The 16,196-nt window shown below is 38.6% G+C and overlaps 1 protein-coding gene across 3 annotated transcripts in view; it reads right to left on the reverse strand.

Annotated features, from left to right (window-relative positions):
• The window catches only part of SPDYA (speedy/RINGO cell cycle regulator family member A), a 39,517-nt gene that overhangs the window by 1,923 nt on the left and 21,398 nt on the right, over positions 1–16,196 (reverse strand). For all 3 annotated transcript variants that reach the window (XM_059891509.1, NM_001191147.2, XM_059891510.1), the window contains 1 exon segment: positions 12,930–13,227. In XM_059891509.1, coding sequence (XP_059747492.1) covers positions 12,930–13,227 — 298 coding nt within the window.

Raw genomic sequence — 16,196 nt, forward strand, 5'->3', positions numbered from 1 at the left:
ATGCCCTCTTCTAAAGTTAGTTTTCTCGGTTCATGTCTGCCCCTCATTTTACCATAAAATACTCCTAAAGATCTGTGACTGACTCACAACTGTCTTCCTAGTAACTTCCAGAAGTCCTGACTTTTCTACCCAGTAAATGGTCAGTAAAAGTTTGCTGATGGCTTTGAAGCCTACACTGGAGCAGGTATTATTTCATCAATGTTGACTTGGTTGTTCTAGGGGGAAATGTAAGTATATAGCTCATGGACTGTGGAAAACTTTGATTTTGAACTTACTTCAGAATCAGTAGGAAAGTTAAGTTTCAGTTTCCGTGTTTATGCAAAAGCAGGTATTTTTTAAAAGTCTGTTAGCAGTGTCTGAGTATTTAAAGGAAGGAAAAACCATTAAATGGGAAATTTCATACTAATACATAGTGTACAACTATGAGGTCATTAGAAGTAATATACAACTAGGAATGGTGGAAGAGGAGAGAATCTAAAAAATTATTGTAAAGGAAGAACCAGATAAGCTGGTGGTTCACTGGATGTAAAGGGAGAGAAGCTATATATACTCAAACTTTCATCCACTGTTCCGAAGCCCTTTCCCTTATTTCTCTGGGCTGAACAGGATTCAGTCAACACCCAGCTCATAAATTACTTCCTTGGAACAGCCTTCACTATGTCTCTTACCCTGCAGAGTTAATTTTGAAATCTTTTGTGCTTGTAAATGTTGATTATATAATTAGCATTGGTAATTTATAAGCCCTGATTATGCCTTCACTAAGGATTTTAAAATGGGATGACTAGAACAGTGGTAATGACAAAAGTAAATAAGCAAATTCAGACAATGATTTATTTTTGAGAGAAAATTATTTGCTTTTAGATTATATAGCAGTTGGAATGTCTCATGCCTGTCTACATGACCCAGGAGTAAGGTCTGGTGTATTGCTTTCTTTCCCTTGACTTCACTCTAAACTCTGGGGAGTCCTCAGATAATACATAATAATATGTACCCATGTTTCAGATAGATTAGCCTAGGTGCCATAGGCTTAAAATAGGTAATTTAGTTGGTATAAACATGTACTATCTCTTCAGATAAAACTGGGTTCCATCTTGGTGTTTTTGTTGTTGCTGTTTTACTATGCAACTGTGACTTTTCTGAGTTTGTTTATTCAGCAGTAAAATGAATATCATAGTGCCACTTCAGGATTTCTTGGTGGAGTCAAGTGTTAAATGAGAAGGATTTATTTTTGAGGAAAAATTATTTGTTTAAACCTTTATAAGGTAGCTTAGTACATGATTGGTGATTGTGATGCATGTAAATTTGTACAGAAAGCTTCATCTATCTCCCACAACCTTATCAAAATCAACTATTTTATTCTTAATAAATGTTATAAATGTTTACATAAACTTGTTTCTTGAACACATTGTTTTGAGAAAAAAAAATGTTAAGGTAGAAAAACATGATTTTAACCTGAAAAGCAAGAAGTTGCTTGTATTTGAAAGAAGGATGGAAGCATGGATACCATCTATTGCTAGTTTTAGCATAAAAGCCCAGAGCAGAGCATCAGTTCTTTGTATCTCTCCTGGAGAATGAATTGTCTGCAACCACAAACCTTAGGTGATTCCAATAACCTTATGTGAACTGGAGGAAGAGAATTTCGCTGAATAGAGGCCACTACTGGCATCAACAACTGCTAAGGCAGTAAGAGAATGACCACTGTCTTGATAATATCATGTTATCCTTAAACCTCCCCAGCCCCAATTAGCTCACTCTCTTGTTAAACCTGAGGGAAAATGAATATAAATGTTTATTAGTCAAATGTATGTATAAACAATAATTTTTCTTTTTTAATTTTAATTTAAATTTATTTATTTTAATTGGAGGCTAATTACTTTACAATATTGTATTGGTTTTGCCATACATCAACATGAATCCGCCATGGGTGTACACATGTTCCCCATCCTGAACCCCCCTCCCACCTCCCTCCCTGTACCATCCCTCTGGGTCATCCCAGTGTACCAGCCCCAAGCATCCTGTATCCTGCATTGAACCTAGACTGGCGATTAGTTTCTTATATGATATTATACATGTTTCAATGCCATTCTCCCAAATCATCCCACCCTCTCCCTCTCCCACAGAGTCCAAAAGACTGTTCTATACATCTGTGTCTCTTTTGCTGTCTCGCATACAGGGTTATCGTTCAGTTCAGTTCAGTTCAGTCGCTCAGTCTTGTCTGACTCTTTGCGACCCCATGAATCGCAGCACACCAGGCCTCCTTGTCCATCACCAACTCCCGGAGTTCACTCAGACTCATGTCCATCGAGTTGGTGATGCCATCCAGCCATCTCATCCTCTCTTGTCCCCTTCTCCTCCTGCCCACAATCCCTCCCAGCATCAAAGTCTTTTCCAATGAGTCAACTCTTCGCATGAGGTGGCCAAAGTACTGGAGTTTCAGCTTTAGCATCATTCCTTCCAAAGAAATCCCAGGGCTGATCTCCTTCAGAATGGACTGGTTGGATCTCCTTGCAATCCAAGGGACTCTCAAGAGTCTTCCCCAACACCACAGTTCAAAAGCAACAATTCTTCGGTGCTCAGCCTTCTTCACAGTCCAACTCTCACATCCATACACGACCACAGGAAAAACCATAGCCTTGACTAGACGGACCTTTATTGGCAAAGTAACGTCTCTTTTGAATATGCTATCTAGGTTGGTCATAACGTTCCTTCCAAGGAGTAAATGTCTTTTAATTTCATGGCTGCAGTCACCATCTGCAGTGATTTTGGAACCCCAAAAAATAAAGTCTGACACTGTTTCCACTGTTTCTCCATCTGTTTCCCATGAAGTGATGGGACAGGATGCCATGATCTTTGTTTTCTGAATGTTGAGCTTTAAGCCAACTTTTTCACTCTTCACTTTCACCAAGAGGCTTTTTAGTTCCTCTTCACTTTCTGCCATAAGGGTGGTGTCATCTGCATATCTGAGGTTAATGATATTTCTCCCAGCAATCTTGATTCCAGCTTGTGCTTCTTCCAGTCCAGCGTTTCTCATGATGTACTCTGCATATAAGTTAAATAAGCAGGGTGACAGTGTACAGCCTTGACATACTCCTTTTCCTATTTGGAACCAGTCTGTTGTTCCATGTCCAGTTCTAACTGTTGCTTCCTGACCTGCATACAGATTTCTCAAGAGGCAGGTCAGGTGGTCTGGTATTCCCATCTCTTTCAGAATTTTCCACAGTTTATTGTGATTCACACAGTCAAAGGCTTTGGCATAGTCAATAAAGCAGAAATAGATGTTTTTCTGGAACTCTCTTGCTTTTTCCATGATCCAGCGGATGTTGGCAATTTGATCTCTGGTTCCTCTGCCTTTTCTAAAACCAGCTTGAACATCAGGAAGTTCACAGTTCATGTATTGCTGAAGCCTGGCTTGGAGAATTTTGAGCATTACTTTACTAGCGTGTGAGATGAGTGCAATTGTGCAGTAGTTTGAGCATTCTTTGGCATTGCCTTTCTTTGGGACTGGAATGAAAACTGACCTTTTCCAGTCCTGTGGTCACTGCTGAGTTTTCCAAATTTGCTGGCATATTGAGTGCAGCACTTTCACAGCATCATCTTCCAGGATTTGAAATAGCTCAACTGGAATTCCATCACCTCCACTAGCTTTGTTTGTAGTGATGCTTCCTAAGGCCCACTTGACTTCACATTCCAGGATGTCTGGCTGTAGGTCAGTGATCACATCATCATGATTATCTTGGTCGTGAAGATCTTTTTTGTACAGTTCTTCTGTGTATTACCATCTTTCTAAATTCCATATATAGGCATTAGTGGGATCCTCTATGACCCACCTCCCAGAATATTGGAAATAAAAGCAAAAATAAACAAATGGGACCTAATTAAAATTAAAAGCTTCTGCATAACAAAGGAAACTATAGGCAAGGTGAAAAGACAGCCTTCGGAATGGGAGAAAATAATAGCAAATGAAGCAACTGACAAACAACTAATCTCAAAAATATACAAGCAACTCCTGCAGCTCAATTCCAGAAAAATAAATGACCCAATCAAAAAATGGGCCAAAGAACTAAATAGACATTTCTCCAAAGAAGACATACAGATGGCTAACAAACACATGAAAAGATGCTCAACATCACTCATTATCAGAGAAATGCAAATCAAAACCACAATGTGGTACCATTTCATGCCAGTCAGAATGGCTGCATGCCAGTCAAAAGTCTACAAGCAATAAATGCTGGAGAGGGTGTGGAGAAAAGGGAACCCTCTTACACTGTTGGTGGGAATGCAAACTAGTACAGCCACTGTGGAGAACAGTGTAGAGATTCCTTAAAAAACTGGAAATAGAACTGCCTTATGATCCAGCAATCCCACTGCTGGGCATACACACCGAGGAAACCAGAATTGAAAGAGATACGTGTACCCCAATGTTCATCGCAGCACTGTTTATAATAGCCAGGACATGGAAGCAACCTAGATGCCCATCAGCAGATGAATGGATAAGAAAGCTGTGGTACATATACACAATGGAGTATTACTCAGCCATTAAAAAGAATACATTTCTTTTTAATAGGCTCTGGAGCCTATTATACAGAGTGAACTAAGCCAGAAAGAAAATAATTTTTCTTTGTATTGTACCCTCTGTCATCCTGAAACAATAGGTTTTACATTAGCCTTGAGTTAATACTGAGAACAAAACAGAAATAAGAAAGTAATTGTTTCTTCCTATATAGGACTTATATATCCTAAGCCAGGTGTCAGGGTGTTCATCTATAAACAGATGAAAGCACAATTCCATTTACAATTGCCCTAAATCAAGTGCCCCCCTTTTCAACTAAAATCCTCAAAGACCTGTTTGGTTTTTTTTTTTTTTCCTTTCCTTGAAGCAAGCTGACTGGCAGAGCTTCTTCCTCCCTTGGTGCACTCTGATTTCCTGTTGAAATATCAACGTCTAAAACATAGATTGTGACTACTCTTGATATCTGAGGGGCTAGTTTGAATAAAATATAAGTGCTTCTGTTCCTCTTTCTTTAAATATTTGTTCAAATTGTGGTTGGAATTCTCTTCTAGTTCATACAGCCTTCCATCAGGGACTTTGTTCTGAATGCTTTCACCATCTCCTTAGTCCTTGGCAGTCAGCTAGGACTTCTGTGGTAACTTAGTTTTACCACAGAAGGCAGGATTTCATCAAAGAGGTCAGTATAGCATCATTGGAATTCAGGCTGTAGTAGATTCAGACCTGGGTTCAAGTGTCACTCTTATCACCTTGGGGAAAGTATTTAACCTCTCTAAGCTTCTGCTTCCTTATCTACAAAGTGGAAATACTAGTATTTACCTTAGGCTTGGCTGTGAGTATTAAGTGAGGTTATGAATGTAAAACGATCAGCATATTGCATGGAACATTTTAAACATCTAGTAAATCTTACCTGTTATGAGGATAAAAGAGTGTAAGCAAAAAGAGCTGGGAGAGAGGAGAGGGATACTTAGAGGCAACTCTTATTTTATAATTTAGCCTATGGTAGATACTATTTACCCTCCAATATGAGTGAATGAATAAAAATTATGCTTGAAGATGTTACAAGGGAAAAGAACTAAAGAATCAGTCAAAATATTTAGTGATTATTATGGCCAGTGAAAATGAAAGTTTTAGTTGCTCAGTTGTGTCCAACTTTGTGACCCCCATGGGTCACATGGCTCCTCTGTCCCAGGAAGGAATACTAGAGTGGGCTGCCATGCCCTTCTCCAGGAGATCTTCCCAAACCAGGGATCAAACCCAGGTCTCGCAAATTGCAGGCAGATTCTTTACCGTCTGAGCAGGGAAGGGAACAATGACAGGCATGACCCGCTACCTTCAAGAGTCTTAAAAGATTAGTTTCTCTTTTAGTAAAACTTCAGTAGCTACTGCTATAAGGATGTGGTAAAAATAAATAGGTGAAATTCTGAAATAATGAGCCATAAGAAATTGCCAGTCCTATCTTCAGATGGGTGAAAATCTGGGACAAAAGTACTATGAGTAAAAAGGATCACTGCTGCTAGAATATTGTTCTGTTTCAAATTGGGAAATGTCAGAGAAAAACAACCTTTATAAATATAATTTAAATGGAAATTAGAATGTGGTTGACTCCATGTATTTCCAGTTCATAGTTCAGTTCAGTTGCTCAGTTGTGTGCGACTCTTTGCAACCCCATGAACCGCAGCACGCTAGGCCTCCCTGTCCATCACCAACTCACGGAGCTTACCCAAACTCATGTCCATTCAGTCTGTGATGCCATCCAACCATCTCATCCTCTGTCATCCCCTTCTCCTCCTGCCCTCAATCTTTCTCAGCATCAGGGTCTTTTCAAATGAGTCAGCTCTTCGCATCAGGTGGCCAAAGTATTGGAGTTTCGGCTTCAACATCAGTCCTTCCAATGAAAACCCAGGACTGACCTCCTTTAGGATGGACTGTCTAAGGGACTCGCAAGAGTCTTCTCCAACACCACAGTTCAAAGCATCAATTCTTCTGCACTCAGCTTTCTTTATATTTCAAATCTCACATCCATACATGACTACTGGAAAAACCAGTCAAAAGCCTTGACTAGATGGACCTTTGTTGACAAAGTAATGTTTCTGCTTTTCAATATGCTGTCTAGGTTGGTTTTAACTTTCCTTCCAAGGAGCAAGTGTCTTTTAATTTCATGGCTGCAGTCACCATCTGCAGTGATTTTGGAGCCCCCAAAAATAAAGTCAGCCACTGTTTCCACATCTATTTGCCATGAAGTGATGGGACCAGATGCCATGATCTTTGTTTTCTGAATGTTGAGCTTTAAGCCAACTTTTTCACTCTCCTCTTTCACTTTCATCAAGAACCTCTTTAGTTCTTCTTCGCTTTCTGCCATAAGGGTGGTGTCATCTGCATATCTGAGGTTAATGATATTTCTCCCGGCAATCTTGATTCCAGCTTGTGCTTCATCCAGCGCAGCATTTCTCATGATGTACTCTGCATAGAAATTAAATAAGCCGGGTGACAGTGTACAGCCTTGACGTATTCCTTTTCCTATTTGGAACCAGTCTGTTGTTCCATGTCCAGTTCTAACTGTTGCTTCCTGACCTGCATACAGGTTTCTCAAGAGGCAGGTCAGGTGGTCTGGTATTCTCATCTCTTTCAGAATTTTCCAGTTTATTGTGATCCACACAGTCAAAGGATTTGGCATAGTCAACAAAGCAGAAATAGATGTTTTTCTGGAACTCTCTTGCCTTTTTGATGATCCAGCGGATGATGGCAATTTGATCTCTGGTTCCTCTGCCTTTCCTAAAATCAGCTTGAACAACTGGAAGTTCACGGTTCACACGGTTCAACCCAGGCTGAAGCCTGGGTTGGAGAATTTTGAGCATTACTTTACTAGCATGTGAGATGAGTGCAATTGTGTGGTAGTTTGAGCATTCTTTGGCATTGCCTTTCTTTGGGATTGGAATGAAAACTGACCTTTTCCAGTCCTATGGCCACGGCTGAGTTTTCCAAATTTGCTGGCATATTGAGTGCAGCACTTTCACAGCATCATCTTTTAGGATTTGAAATAGCTCAACTGGAATTCCATCACCTCCACTAGCTTTGCTAGTAGTGATGCTTCCCAAGGACCACTTGACTTCACATCCCAAGATGTCTGGGTCTAGGCGAGTGATCACACCATCATGGTTATCTGGGTCATGAAGATCTTTTTTGTATAGGTCTTCTGTGTATTCTTGCCACCTCTTCTTGATATCTTCTGCTTCTTTTAGGTCCATACCATTTCTGTCCTTTATTGAGCCCATCTTTGCATGAAATCTTCCTTTGTATCTCTAATTTCCTTCAAGAGATCTCTAGTCTTTCCCATTCTGTTGTTTTCCTCTATTTCTTTGCACTGGTCACTGAGGAAAGCTTTCTTATCTCTCCTTGCTATTCTTTGGAACTCTGCATTCAAATGGGTATATCTTTCCTTTTCTCCTTTGCTCTTTGCTTCTCTTCTTTTCACAGCTATTTGTAAAGCCTCAGATAGCCATTTTGCTTTTTTTGCATTTCTTTTTCTTGGGGATGATCTTGATCCCTGTCTCCTGTACAATGTCACGAACCTTCATCCATAGTTTATCAGGCAGTCTATCAGATCTAGTCCCTTAAATCTATTTCTCACTTCCACTGTATAATCATAAGGGATTTTATTTAGGTCATACCTGAATGGTCTAGTGGTTTTTCCTACTTTCTTCAATTTAAGTTTGAATTTGGTAATAAGGAATTCATGATCTGAGGCACAGTCAGCTCTCAGTCTTATTTTTACTGACTGTATAGAGTTTCTCCACCTTTGTCTGCAAAGAATATAATCAATCTGATTTTGGTGTTGACCATCTGGTGATATCCATGTGTAGGGTCTTTTGTGTTATTGGAAGAGAGTATTTGCTATGACCACTGCATTCTCTTGGCAAAACTCTATCATGAGCTCATTCCCATGGTGGGGGTGAGTTGTCCCACCATATCAGATTCAAGAGCACTACAGGAAAAGGGGCCCAGTCAGCTAGGGGCCAGGAAGACACCGTCATTTATCTTATTACTGGAAGTTTATACTTTACACTATTTTCACCCCTTGCCCCTTTCCTCACCACCTCTGGCAACCACCACCTGATGGGGTATCTATGAGTTAGGCTTTTTTTTGATTCCACATATATCACATGGTATTTGCCTTTCACTATCTCATTTATTATTTTACTTAGCACAATGCCCTCAAGGTCCATCCGTGTTGTCACAAATAGTAGATATCCTTCTTTTAAAGATGTGTGTGTGTAAAATATTCTCATTTTATTTTCTTTATCCATTCATCCATTGATGGACAATTAGGTTGTTTCCATTTCATTCCTTGGAATGGAATTATTATTATATTGCAATTATTGCAATTATTATTGCAAATAATGTTGCAATGAACATGGAGATGCAGATATCTTTTCAAGATATTGGTTTTGTTTCCTTCAGATAATACCCAGAGGTGGAATTGCTGGATCATATGGTAGTTCTATTTTTAATTTTTTGAGAAACTTGTATACTATTTTTTGTAGTGACTGTATCCAACAGTGCACAAGGGTTCCTTTTTCTCCACATCCCTATGAAAATTTGTTTCTTGTTAACCACCATTCTAATGGGTGTGAGAGGTTAGCTCATTGTGGATTTAATTAGCATTTCCCTGCTAATTAGTGATGTTGAACACCTTTTCATGTACCTGTTGGCCATTTGTATGTCTTTGAAAAATGTCTGTTCATTTCCTCTTCCCATCTTTTGATTGGATTTTTTTTCTGTTGAGTTTTATGAGTTCTTTATGTGTTTTGGATATTAACCCTTTATCAGATATAAGATTTGCAAATGTTTTCTCCAATTCTGTAGGTTGCCTTTTCATTTGCTGATCATTTCCTATACCATAGAGAGCTTTTTAGTCTGATGGAATTCCACTCTTTATTTTTGCTTTTGTTGCCTTTGCTTTTGGTATAAAATCCAAAAAGCAATTGCCAAAACCAATTTCAAGGGCCTTACCCTCTGTTTCTTCTAGGGTTTTGTGGTTTCAAGTCTTAAATCCATTTATTTTTGTGCATGGTATAAGATACTGGTCCAGTTTTAAACTCTTTTACATGTGGCTATCTAGTTTTTCCAACTCCATTTATTGATGAGACTGTCTTTTCCCAATGTGTTTTTGACTCCTTTGTCATAAATTAACCATATGTGTGGGTTTATTTCTGTGCTCTCCATTCTATTCCATTGATCTATGTGTCTGTTTTTATACAAATATCATACTGTATTAATATTGCTTTGTAATACCAGGCCTCCCTGTCCCTCACCATCTCCTGAAGCTTGCCCAAGTTCATGTCCATTGCATTGGTGATGCCATCCACATACCATCCACATCTCATCCTTTGACACCCTCTTCTCCTTCTGCCCTCAGTCTTTCCCAGCATCAGGGACTTTTCCAGTGACATTCACATCAGCCATTCACATCAGATAACCAAAATAACTGGAGATTCAGCTTCAGCATCAGTCCTTTGAACAAGTATTCACGGTTTACTTCCCTTAAGATCGACTGGTTTGGTCTCCTTGCTAACCAAGGGACTTTCAGGAATCTTCTCTAGCACCACAGTTCGAAAGCATCAATTTTTTGGTATTCTGCCTTCTTTATGGTCCAGCTCTCACAACCATATGTGACCACTGGGAAGACCATAGCATTGACTATATAGATATTTGTTGGCACTCTATGAACTGGACCATTCAGGTATGACCTAAATCAAATCCCTTACGATTATACAGTGGAAGTGAGAAATAGATTTAAGGGACTAGATCTGATAGACAGAGTGCCTGATGAACTATGGACAAAGGTTCGTGACACTGTACAGGAGACAGGGATCAAGACCATCCCCAAGAAAAAGAAATGCAAAAAAAGCAAAATGGCTATCTGAGGAGGACTTACAAATAGGTGTGAAATGAAGAGAAATGAAAAGCAAAGGAGAAAAGGAAAGATATACCCATTTGAATGCAGAGTTCCAAAGAATAGCAAGGAGAGATAAGAAAGCTTTCCTCAGTGACCAATGCAAAGAAATAGAGGAAAACAACAGAATGGGAAAGACTAGAGATCTCTTGAAGGAAATTAGAGATACAAAGGAAGATTTCATGCAAAGATGGGCTCAATAAAGGACAGAAATGGTATGGACCTAAAAGAAGCAGAAGATATCAAGAAGAGGTGGCAAGAATACACAGAAGACCTATACAAAAAAGATCTTCATGACCCAGATAACCATGATGGTGTGATCACTCGCCTAGACCCAGACATCTTGGGATGTGAAGTCAAGTGGTCCTTGGGAAGCATCACTACTAGCAAAGCTAGTGGAGGTGATGGAATTCCAGTTGAGCTATTTCAAATCCTAAAAGATGATGCTGTGAAAGTGCTGCACTCAATATGCCAGCAAATTTGGAAAACTCAGCCGTGGCCATAGGACTGGAAAAGGTCAGTTTTCATTCCAATCCCAAAGAAAGGCAATGCCAAAGAATGCTCAAACTACCACACAATTGCACTCATCTCACATGCTAGTAAAGTAATGCTCAAAATTCTCCAACCCAGGCTTCAGCCTGGGTTGAACCGTGTGAACCGTGAACTTCCAGTTGTTCAAGCTGATTTTAGGAAAGGCAGAGGAACCAGAGATCAAATTGCCATCATCCGCTGGATCATCAAAAAGGCAAGAGAGTTCCAGAAAAACATCTATTTCTGCTTTGTTGACTATGCCAAATCCTTTGACTGTGTGGATCACAATAAACTGGAAAATTCTGAAAGAGATGAGAATACCAGACCACCTGACCTGCCTCTTGAGAAACCTGTATGCAGGTCAGGAAGCAACAGTTAGAACTGGACATGGAACAACAGACTGGTTCCAAATTGGGAAAGGAGTACGTCAAGGCTGTATATTGTCACCCTGCTTATTTAACTTATATGCAGAGTACATTATGAGAAATGCTGCGCTGGATGAAGCACAAGCTGGAATCAAGATTGCCGGGAGAAACAGCAATAACCTCAGGTATGCAGATGATACCACCCTTATGGCAGAAAGCAAAGAACCAAAGAGCCTCTGATGAAAGTGAAAGAGGAGAGTGAAAAAGTTGGCTTAAAGCTCAACATTCAGAAAACAAAGATCATGGCATCCGGTCCCATCACCTTATGGCAAATAGATGTGGAAACAGTGGCTGACTTTATTTTTTGGGGCTCCAAAATCACTGCAGATGGTGACTGCAGCCATGAAATTAAAAGACGCTCCTTGGAAGGAAAGCTATGACCAACCTAGACAGCATATTAAAAAGCAGAGACATTACTTTTCCAACAAAGGTCCGTCTAGTCAGTGTTTTTTCTAGTAGTCATTTATGGGTGCGAGAGTTGGGCTATGAAGAAAGCTGAACGCAGAATTGATGCTTTTGAACTGTGGTGTTGGACAAGACTCTTTGAGAGTCACTTGGACTGCAAGGAGATCCAACCAGTCCATCCTAAAGGAGATCAGTCCTGAATATTCATTGGAAGGACTGATGTTGAAGCTGAAACTCCCGTATTTTGGCCACTTGATGCAAAGAACTGACTCATTCGAAAAGACCTTGATGCTGGGAAAGATTGAGGGCAGGAGGAGAAGGGGATGACATAGGTTCAGATGGTTGGGTGGCATCACAGACTCAATGGATATGAGTTTGAGTAAGCTCTGGGAGTTGGTGATTGACAGGAAGGCCTGGCGTGCTGTAGTCCATGCGGTCGCAAAGAGTCGGACACGACTGAGGATTGAACTGACTGATTAATAAGATAAGTAAGTTCTGGGGATATAATGTACATCACAGTGACTATAGTTGACAAAATCCCATATTTGAGAGTTGCTAAGAAAATCCTAAAATTAAAAATCACAAGAAAAAAACAAAAACAAACTATGTGTGGTGATGGATGTTAACTACAATTGTGTTAATCATTTTGCAACATCTATTAAATCATTATGTCATCCACCTAAAACTAATACAATGTTACATGTTACTTTTATTTTAGTTTTTAAAAGTGTGTAAAAGAAACCAGTTACTCACTGATAAAGCTGGATGGTAAAATTAGAAGTAAATTTATTTTCTTCTTAAAACTTGCTTTGAATAAAATAAACACTTCAAAGAAAATGGTTCAGGCTCTTAAAATACTTGGGATCCATGGTGAATTAGGTTTTAACAAAAGTCACGTTAAAAATCTTAGTTTAGGTAAACCACCACAAAACAGATACCAAAACAAAAAGTAGCAACTGAAAAGGGGAAATTTTTCAATACTAATTTAACTCATATTGTTATAGTATAAAATTATTACGTACCGCTGCCTACAAGGACTACAGGTCAATAGATAACTTCAATTCATTAGTAAGGCACATAGATCTGCCATATTGCTAAATCATACCTTGAGAATAGCTATAAGCTTGAGAAGTATCAACTATTTTGTCCACTGAGAATGAGTTGTGTGATTCCTGAGAATGTTTCTCCACCACCTCTAGTGTATCACTGGATGAAGATGATGATGAAGACAATCCCAGTCTAACATATCTTCCTTTTTTACCACATAGTGAACAATCTACCGGTGTGGCACTAGGTCCCCGGGGCAGTTGAACTTCATCTCTGTTGTAGTTTCTAACAGCTCCACTGTGATGCACAGAGCGTTCTCGTTGCCATATATAATGGGTTGGAGCAATGGCCATAACCTATAGTGGAAAGCTTTCTTTTAGAATTTTTAATAAGATTTTAAAATTTAGTTAAAGAACAAAAATTATAACTTAAGAACAGTATCTCTAAAACTAGATCTAAAAAAATGTTTAAAAAAAAGCATCTCCAGATAGGGCAGTATTACCTATAAAGTGATGCATTGCTTGGATCCTTAAGATAATTGGTAGAATATTTGAATTATTTCTAACAGGAAATAGAACTGAAGCAACTTTCCAGGTTTTGCTCAGATATTCTAGGTTTGGGAAAGATAATGCCCCCCAAATAATACATCATTCTTAACTTTGGAATGTACTGGGTTGAGAATATTTTTAATTGAGGTTTCCACCTACGTATGTTTATCAGCATGTTTGCAATAACAGCAAGAGATATGGTAAATGAGAACACAGATAAGTTGCTTAACCTCTCTGTTCCTGTTTTCTTGTCTGTAGTATGGGGAGAATAATACTGTCTATTTTAGCAGGTTGTTGCAAGTAATAGATGAGGAATTATTTAGAAAGTACTGAAGATTCTGCACTACATGTCAGACATTGTTCTCTAAAGTGTGTTAGATAAGATACTGCCTTTAGAGTTGGGATAGACTTAGTTTCTTATCCTAGCTCTGCCACTTGCTAGTTGTATGATGCTAGTTACTTAACCTTTAGGAGCCTCAATTTCTTCATATCTAAAACCAGGGATACTATCTGCCTCATAGGATTGTCCTGAAGGGTAAATATGTATAAAATCCTTATCACACAGTAAACATCTGGCCAATGAAAGCAAATGACAGTCATTTAAGAAGACAAGTTAGGGAAATGTACCTACCTGCTGACCTCATGGTGTCTAAAACTTCAAAACAGAATGTTAGAATGTTACTTCTAAACACAAAAAAAATGTTTAGTTGCAGTTATCAATGACCCAAGGTAAATTAGAATTGTAGAATTTGAGAGCTAGACAGTGCTTTTAAAAAACATTTAAGTTTCTGGACAAAACTATAATTCAAAAAGATAGACAGTGCTTTATTAATTGCCTAGTCAAGTGATTTTTCAGACTGGTTTGAGGAGCCCTTGGTTTCACAGACAATGCTGGGGATCACAGGAGGGGCTAAGGGAAGACAGAGCAGCTTGGAGAACCTCAGTTTGGGAGATCATATAAAATTGTTTTGGAAAGAAGCTTTTGTTGTTAAGAATGAAAACCTTAACTGCATCTCCCACCCCCAGTCCCGGTTAAAGCTGAATCCCTCAGAAAATAGGGTTTTTGCGGTTATTGTCTCATTCAAGGCAATGAATAAAGAATACTAGCTATGCTAACTTTATGATCATTTCTTTTAAACTTTTTATTTTGTATTAGGGTATAGCCAGTTAACAATGTGATAGTTTTAGGTGAATAGCAAAGGGACTCAGCCATCCATATATGTGTATCCATTCTCCCCCAAACTCCCCTTCCATCCACAGTGCCATATAACTTGAGCAGAGTTCCATGTAGCTATGCTAATTTTTAAAGTGTACTTTAGGATTGGATTTATTTTATAATCTACTTGTTAAATCCTTGAAAAAAGTTTTCAACCAAAGACATGTAATTAAAGTTATATATCTTTTAAAAGGCAGAAGTAAATAAAGATGTTAACTGTAAACATATATATTTCTATGACAATGTAAAATTTGTTTAAGAAATACACAAGGTGAGGAAGTAAAATGTCAGTTTTCCTTATTCCTTCCAAATTTATCTATAATTTTTCCTTAGTATTTCTCTATTTCCCATACCTGGAATGGCCTTTCCCTTTATTTGTCCTAGCATTGCTTTTCCTTTAATGCCTGGCATAAATCCCACCTTTCTAGAAACTCCAGGTTTCAAATTTTGTTTTATTGTTAATCCTATATTAGGACTTAGCATATAAATGTTAGTACTCAGATACATCTTTTTATGCATGTAACCCCTTCCGGACAGGAACAGCTTCTTGTACATCTCTCTCTCAAATGCCCTCTCCACAACTGTGAAAGTGAAAGTTGCTCAGTTGTGTCTGACTCTTTGTGACGCTATGGACTATACAGTCCATGGAATTCTCCAGGCCAGAATACTGGAGTGGGTAGCCAGTTCCCTTCTCCACAACAGTACACAGTCATTAAATATTTCTTAATGATAGATGAAAATAAGAAATTAAGAGGCCACTGACATTACTAGCCTTCAACAATATAACTTTTGTAGGAACCCTACAGCAAAGTCTAATGAAGAAAGCAGAGGAAACTATGAAGTAAAGGGAACTCTGAAGCAAAGGGCACAATATAGAAGATTTGATATTGTTCTTTCTGCAATAAATTAGGCATCATAGTCTCTCCACATGCTAAACCAGAGAAGTGCATGCAAGTGCACTCTTTTAAATATATATGAGGTCTACCCATATTTTGCACACACACTAGAATGTTACAGTGATAACAACAGTGAGTTAAAAAGAAAACTGTACCGCAGTCAAAAAAGCAAGATTTTGGTCTTAATTCTATTTAGTTCCTATTACCTTAGGTAAATTTCATTAACTTTCTCAGCCACAGGCCTTTTATATATAAGCAAATAGATCACTTAAGAGTTATCAAATTCTACAATTCTATGAAAGTGACTTCTCTGAAGCATTGGTAGCACTTGACCTATCAGAAACATTATCCTAGTTTTTTTTACTTTATCTCACTCTTCTGTTATTTTTAGTGATTTCTTGGTGGGGGGTGGAAGTGGGCTTTGGCGTTTTTAAAATTTAATATTTGGCTGTTTTGCTCTCTATACATTCTATTTCTCTATGATCTCAAGTGGCAGTATAATATAAGGTGTTAAAAGCAATGACTCTCGAGTTAGACTGCCTAGGTTTGAATACTGGTGTGCTGCTTTTCTAATTGTGTGAACTTGGAGAAGTCATTTAGTTAGTCTCTCTGTGCCTGTTTCCTTATCTGGATTACCTAGTTAGCTGTAAGAATTGTGAGAGTTA

Source organism: Bos taurus, chromosome 11 (genome assembly GCF_002263795.3).
Source record: "Bos taurus isolate L1 Dominette 01449 registration number 42190680 breed Hereford chromosome 11, ARS-UCD2.0, whole genome shotgun sequence".
NCBI classification, from domain to species: domain Eukaryota; kingdom Metazoa; phylum Chordata; class Mammalia; order Artiodactyla; family Bovidae; genus Bos; species Bos taurus.